At 40.3% G+C, this 7,243-nt stretch overlaps 1 protein-coding gene across 1 annotated transcript; it reads left to right on the top strand.

The window, feature by feature from the left end:
- Nucleotides 1–371: 371 nt before the first annotated feature.
- GKN1 (gastrokine 1) lies at nt 372–5,706 on the top strand. Its single transcript, XM_073896868.1, has 6 exons — nt 372–401; nt 2,324–2,377; nt 2,715–2,852; nt 3,775–3,885; nt 4,752–4,899; nt 5,552–5,706. Exons 1-6 carry the CDS (start codon nt 390–392, stop codon nt 5,644–5,646), a joined length of 558 nt encoding a protein of 185 aa, XP_073752969.1. The 5' UTR covers nt 372–389; the 3' UTR covers nt 5,647–5,706.
- Nucleotides 5,707–7,243: the final 1,537 nt, after the last annotated feature.

The raw sequence follows: 7,243 nt of genomic DNA, 5'->3' as shown, positions 1-7,243 counted from the left end.
GGGTGCCCCCAGTTTCTCATCTACGGTCTTGTTCGATTTTAGGGATTATTCTTGTTCTGACTCTGAGTGACCCCAATACGTAAAATACCCACACCCACAGCTGCAGTTGGACCAGAAGTTATCATAAACCATATTGAGTTTGTTGTGATATCTTCAACAGAAAGTCAACTTGGCTCCATGTCAAAGTGCCTTGACAAACAGGTCGATATTCCCAAAGGCTTCCTGGTATGCTGGATTGTGGCACAGATAGGGAAAATGGAGAAAGATAAATCTTTGGCCCAACCTAGTCACGCCTAGTTTGAGTAAAGCTGGGTAAGTACAAATATGAGAAGTGTTCTTGTCTGAGTTCATTCCTGCCTTCTCTACTCCTTTGCTTTGGTGAAACCAAGATGAAGCTCTCAGTGAGTAGATTTTTCCTTTTGAATTTATTATCTTCTCATTAGAGACTGTTAACATTTTGAGCTAAGGGGGGGTCTGCTTCTTAGGACAATCTCACCGTGATGGAAAATTTGTTTTAAAAAAAAAAATCTCCTTTCGTGTCATTGAATCGTGGCAATTACAAGCATCTCTGTGGAGAATGATAGTTATACTGGGAGCAGACAGCTGTCTGAACACTGGATCCCTTGCTGTCTTAATAAAATTACCTTCCAGTCCTCCTGATTCAGGGCTGGTCACAAAGCAGGCAGTCCCTAAGCCCTAGTAAAACCTGATCTTTCTCCACATTCTTGAATTCCCCTTCTGACCAAAACTGCTGAGCATGCTCAGGGAAGATGAAAAGCTAATCATCAAATGAGTTGGGTGAGAGACTGTCACATTCTCTGCTGTGAAATGGATCTCCAAGTAAGAATGGCTTGCTTGAACCCTGACCATAGTCATTTATCCATGAAAACACCTGAAGCGTGAAGCTAGTGCAGCATCTCACCTGTAGCTCCAGATAAAAGGCTGAGAGTGTGGTAGGTAGACCACAAAATTCCACCAAAGTAACTGGTGGTACTGTGTGTCCCTTATAACAAGATGCAGAGGGGCTAGACATCCGATGAATATTTTCATGCTTTAACATACTAAACACTATATTATAGCAGCCTCTGCTTCAGAGTGGAGTTGCAAATGTAAAATGATTATCTAGAAATAAGTTCTAATAACAGCACAGTTCAAAAAAAAAAAAAAAAGGAGCTCCGAGCCCAGGTCAGATGTGGTTTCTCTCCTAGTTCTGCCGAGAACAAGGGGTATCATTTTAGCCAATACAACCTAGGCCACGTTACTTAACATCTGAAGCTCAATTTCCTCATATGTGAAAGGACTGCACGGTACTAGTAGATCTCTAAAATTTCCCCCACCTCTCACTATTTAGGAGACTAATTTTTACCTCCTTCTTAAACTATCAGGAGAAAAATAAAGCAAATAAAAGAATTACCTTGAATCACCAGGGCAGATCTCAGAGCAATTTGTCTCATTTCCAGGCCAAGGAAATGAGAATGGGTACTAGGAATCGGGCACCTACATAAAGCTCTGTGTTCTGATAACTAATGGCATGTACCCACTGACAAATGACTAACCCAGGTACCCAGGGACAGTGGCAGACTTCCTTTCTGCCAACCACACTTGACAGCCAGACCTCTTCACCCTCAGTATCTCAGCCACAGCTGCCAGGTTGCTTACTAATCCATTGCTTTAAAAAAAAATTTTCTTTTAGATAAAAAGAGTACCTTTTTTTTAAAGTATTTTATTTATTTATTTGACAGAGTAAGAGAGCACAAGCAGGCAGAACAGTAGAGGGAGAGGGAGAAGCAGGCTCCCCGCTGAGCAGGGACCCCCCCCATGTGGGGCTCGATCCCAGGACCCTGGGATCACGACCTGAGCCGAAGGCAGACGCTTAACCGACTGAGCCACCCGGGCGCCCCATAAGAGTACGTTTCTTTCTTAGGAGGTCTATGAAGGAAGGAAAGCAACCCAGATCAAATAAGAAAATTAAATCATTTTTGGACATAATTCTCAGAACCTATATGCATTTTCATATCGTGTATGCTATTCATTTTCAAATATGTTCTTCAATATACTGATACTGCATAGTTTTTTCATAAGGGCTACATTAATAATTCTAAAACTATATACCACAATAACATGATTACTACAAGTAATTAACCTACAGTCTTACACTATCATGAAAACTTTCTATGGTTGAAAAGAAATCAAAGGTCAAAGAAGAAAAGACAGACCACTCAACAGAGTGGTAAAATTAGTATTTTTTATAAGCTTGGGTAGAGAAAGAAGAGGACACTGTTTTGTCATGTGATAGTAGACCAATGTTACTTATGATTTTTAGATTGTCTTCGCTGGACTTCTTGGAGTCTTTCTGACCCCAGCCCTTGCTTTCACTGTAAGTGTTAAACTTTTTATTTTTTTTATAAAATTTTTTAAAGACTTTACTTATTTATTTGAGAGACAGAGAGAAAGACAGAGAGACCATAAGAGAGAGAGCATGAGCAGGGTGAGGAGAGGCAGAGGGAGAGGGAGAAGCAGGCCTCCCGCGAAGCAGGGAGCCCGAGGTGGGGCTCGATCCCAGGACCCCGGGACCATAACCTAAGCGGAAGGCCGATGCTTAACCGACTGAGCCACACAGGCACCCCAGTATTAAACTTTTTAAAGTGCATTACTAAAATGCATTTGCAAAGAAATGTGGTATTAAATCACTGTCAATTTCTTATCAATCTCAGGATATCAGCATTGGCGGTAACAGCAACAGTGGTACAAGTGGGCAGCAGTCAGTGAGTGTCAACAATGAGCATAATGTGGCAAATGTGGACAATAACAATGGATGGGACTCCTGGAATACCCTCTGGGACTATAATACTGTAGGTAGCCAACATACAATTTCCATTCTTTACAAATATGATGTTTCTTTTTTAACAACAACAAAAATGTCTGCTAACCATAAAAGAGTTAAAAATAAAGTAATTTCTAACTGTACATAAGCATAGACTTGTAAGTCAAAGTGCCTATTTTGGTCACCCGGTAGATATAACCCCTATTAATGTTTCCCACAATCAGTTAAAATTCAAACCCATGAACAGTAATTAGGATCTGCTATGTCCAAGGGATTGTGGGGGCTGTTAGACAAATATGAACATCCTTTTGCCTTCCCTGAAGATACTCTCTGTAATGAGGAGAGCCCTGCACAATATCACTGTTGCCTATCTCAGTCCATCTTCAATTTCCTTCTAAAAAGACAGAAATGGACATTTCACCTGTAGCTAAAAAAAAAAAAAAAGTAAATATAAATGACAATACTAATTGGTAAGAGAAGCAAAAATCCAAAACCAAACCAAAACAACAGTTGGCTCTGCTCTGCAATTACTAGTTTTTTATTTAACAAACTTTGTACTTTGAAAAAGGCAACTCTTTATCATTTCAGTTTTATCATGTGGGCCATTAGAAAACCAATCCCTGTCTGACCTGTCTCCTTGAAATGTTGCAAAGATCAAATGAGAGTAAAATGTGATAGCAATTTAAAGTTTATTTCAGCAAAACAGACATGTGGAGTGACTCCACACTAGAACCTGAAGGTAAAGCAACGAGTTAGACTCTAGGTCTCTGCCCTCCACCCTTACAAATGTTAGCAACAAATACGATTGCAAAACAGGGCAGGATCCCGCGCTCTGATGTGAGTTCATCATAATCTTGGAGTTCCATTTCCCTCTGCTGGTCAAACTGATTTTTGGTAAGAAAAGCTCCTTGGGGAACCTACTTCCTACTATCTACCATCTTCTTCACCAGAACTTTGCTGCAACCAGACTCTTTGGCAAGAAGAAATGCGTTGTGCACAGAATGAACAAGGACGTCATGCCCTCTCTTCAAACTCTTGATGCACTGGTCAAGGAAAAGAAGGTGTAAATAAAAATCTTTTTAATTTGGCTCAAGGGAGGTCTTAGGAGTGCCAGTAAATAATGAGGTCACAGTCATTTCCTCTTGACCACAGTACGTTGTAACGTGCGGCACAAAAAGGGAACAGGAGCTGGTAATTGCCTGAGAAGAGGGAGCTGCTACCACACTCAGTGCTGTGGATCCCACCTGCTTTTCCTGTTAGAGGAGCAAAGATCTGCTCAAGCCAATGGGAGCTGTCTCCACTTCTCCAAGTACATTTGCCCACAAGAGTCGGGTTGCGGTTATTAGATTTAGAAACAAAAATAGAGGATACCCAGTTAAGTTGGAGTTTCAAATAAACGATGGATAGTTTTTAAGCTTAAGCATGTCCTATGCAATATTTAGGACACACTTCTGCCAAAAAATGATTTGTTTATCTAAAATTCAAATATAACTGAGTGTCCTGTATTTTACCTGGCAACCCTAGTTGGGTGGGGAGAGAAGACCCATTGCTCTTTAAAATGTTTGCCTGAGTTCATATTTCTATAACTGATAAATAGGCATCTTTCATTGACCGGGTAGAGAAAATCAACTCCATTCTCAGAAACTGATTATTATATAGCTCGATCCAAGAAATACAAAGTGACCAAATGAGGTCCAAGCTTCAGAATAAATTTAGCCTCAGACTTTTGCTTTTATGAGAAGCTGAGGTTTCACATCAGCTAAATCTTTTGGGACACAGAAATTCCGAGATATACAGGGTTGAGGCTGATTATGAAAAAAAAAAAAAACTGTAGCCAAGCAATAGCCCCTGCTGACCTGGTACCCAGCCCTCATTCAACAAACCACTGGACTGGGCACTCATTCTCTCTCTTCATTTCCACACTCAGCTTCAGGGTAATGGACCAGGAGGACCACCTGCCAAGGGCCTGATGTACTCAATCAACTCTGAAGAAGTCAAGGACCTGAGCAAGTTGGGAAAACCCATTGCTAACATGTGCAGGGGAATTCCAACATACATGGCTGAAGAGATTGAAAGTGAGTAGCCTTTCCATGGTGCACTCCAAGTTATTGCTGATGGAATTGTCAGACTGTTCTTGGGCGTGCCCACAGAAGACACCGATCACTCAGCACTCGCTTTGTGCTTCAAGTGTGCTCAATTAGTAGCTCCTGCCGGCAGTCCTACATGATAAGTTAGTGTTATTCTCTCTTTCTGGATGAGGAAACTGAGGCACAGGGAGAGGTCCTAAGTCTCTTGTCTGCGTCAGTCCCAAGCATTCTGGCTTTGGATTCTGTGCTCTTCACCATTGGGAAATACTGCCTTTCAAGAGTGGATCTGGAATTACTGCAAGATAAATTTAGAGGAATGCATGAATTGCTAAGGGAAAAGAGAATGCCAATAGAATTTATTGACTTTTTAACAGCTCAATCACTTAATTTCTGCACCTTCAAAGAATAACTTGCACAAAAACAAAGTATCCACCTACCTTAATATAACAGCAACTTTCCAGATCTCTGAATTGATAGATTAAATCTAGATGGATAGCTAGACAGATGATAGAGATAGGCAGATTGATCTTGAAATTACTACATAGCTAGTTTGGAAGCTGTGTGACAGTAAAAAAAAAAAAAAAAGAAGAAGAGTCTTTGAAAAGATATTGATAACAGTTTCTTCTTTTCTTTTTACCAGGGGCAAGCCTGTTCTTTTCCTCAGAAAAGTGCTTCAGTGCTAATATAATCTGGATTCTGAACATTTCCTTCTGTGAAGGAACAGTGGAGAATTAAAAAAAAAAAAAGTCACTTTGAGTTTAGTCATCAGAATAGTCGATGCAAAAAAAATGGGTTCTGATGCTTGTTATCATGTTGTTCTGAAACGTTTTCTGCTAGTTATGCTTGGCTTCTTTAAGTTTCAATAAACTACTTAGCACTAAATTCCTTATGATTCATATTTGGAATGCACAGGCTCAAAAGTGCAATGTGGTGATAGCAAGTTGTCAGAGTGCATTAGACCCAACTGTTAGCCTATATTCAGGGCCCGTCCCTTATAAAGAAGCCCTTCAGATGCTTTGGGTAGTACTAACCACAGTTCTGGGAATGAATCCAAGACAATCCAGCTGCTCCGAAGACTGCTCCACAGTTGATGTGCACAGTAACGTTTCAGACCAGCAAGGGCAGAAATCCACTCAAAGCAGCTTACACTGGAAAAGGGGGCAGGGGTTATTGCAAGGATATTAGAATATCTAAAGTAATCTTCAGGCAGGAAAATCAAAGAGACTGGAACCAGGAGCTATATTGAGATCAAGACCCAAGTCTCCTTCTCTCTCCCAGAAGCCACTTACTAGTTCTTCCCTGTTCCTCTTTAAATTCTGCTTCTCTCTTTCTTTCCCTCCCTCAACTCCCATGTTTACATGTCTTTCCCGCTCAAGAGGTAATGTCTAATTCTTTTGAGTCCCAATTCTAATTTTCCTTGACCCTGTTTGGTTCAAGGGCCTACAACCTGCCAGGGGAGTGGAGTCACATGGTATAGGTGCAACAACAGGGTCTTTGCTGAAGGAGAAAGATCTCAGAAAAAATAGAGACTCCAAATGTTGTGCATGACAGTATGAAACTCAGTTCATTTTTTTTAATGCTCCCATACATATTTTTAAATCCCGATGCCATAAGAGGATACCTAATCCATTCTAATGTCTTCAGATGGGATATCCTTAAAGAACCATAGCAACAACCACAAAAAAGACATTGATTCCCACCATTTGGAAAAATGCAATATTTATCAGGCCTTATTGGGAAACAATTACAATAATTTTATTTATCCTGAGGCAATTCCATTGTTATTCACATGACTGTACTGCCAGAGCAGTAGAATTTCCAAAATACCCTGAAGCCATGATATGTGGAAACCCATCAAAGATCAAGGCCTTAGATACTGCCCTATCACTGTGAGTGAGAAAGAGAGAAACCTGTGATTCACAAACTGGATACAATGTCATGTAACTGACTTTTGGGAACTGATGAATCCCAAGTTTCTTAGAAGAATTATCTAGTCACTATTTCAGGGTAAGAAATTAAATTTATTAAGAAGATACAAAAATTCTAGATTATATACACCTATCAAAATATATTGCTCAGTCAGTTAAGCATCTACCTTCTGCTCAGGTCATGATCTCAGGGTCCTGGGATCAAGCCCCGCATTGGGCTCCCTGCTCAGAGGGGAGTCTGCTTCTCCCTCTCCCTCTGCCCCTCCCCCACTCATTTTCTCTCTCTCTCTCTCTCCCTCTCATAAATAAATAAAATCTTTAAATATATATATACATATATGTATATATATATTAAGGAAAAATTGTAAGAATTACTGGAGAATTTAATAATCTCACTGTCTTAA

Source organism: Callorhinus ursinus, unplaced genomic scaffold (assembly GCF_003265705.2).
Source record: "Callorhinus ursinus isolate GAN/ISIS: 27379988/994484 unplaced genomic scaffold, GSC_fseal_2.0 scaffold10, whole genome shotgun sequence".
NCBI classification, from domain to species: Eukaryota; Metazoa; Chordata; class Mammalia; order Carnivora; family Otariidae; genus Callorhinus; species Callorhinus ursinus.
This window is presented reverse-complemented; position numbering and strand designations above follow the sequence as displayed.

What these genes read in the sequence shown, in the direction of transcription:
- GKN1 (XM_073896868.1), top strand. An exon ending in CCCTCTGGGACTATAATACT is followed by an intron (nt 2,853 to 3,774) that starts GTAGGTAGCCAA and finishes CTTCTTCACCAG; the next exon opens with AACTTTGCTGCAACCAGACT. An exon ending in CACTGGTCAAGGAAAAGAAG is followed by an intron (nt 3,886 to 4,751) that starts GTGTAAATAAAA and finishes TTCCACACTCAG; the next exon opens with CTTCAGGGTAATGGACCAGG.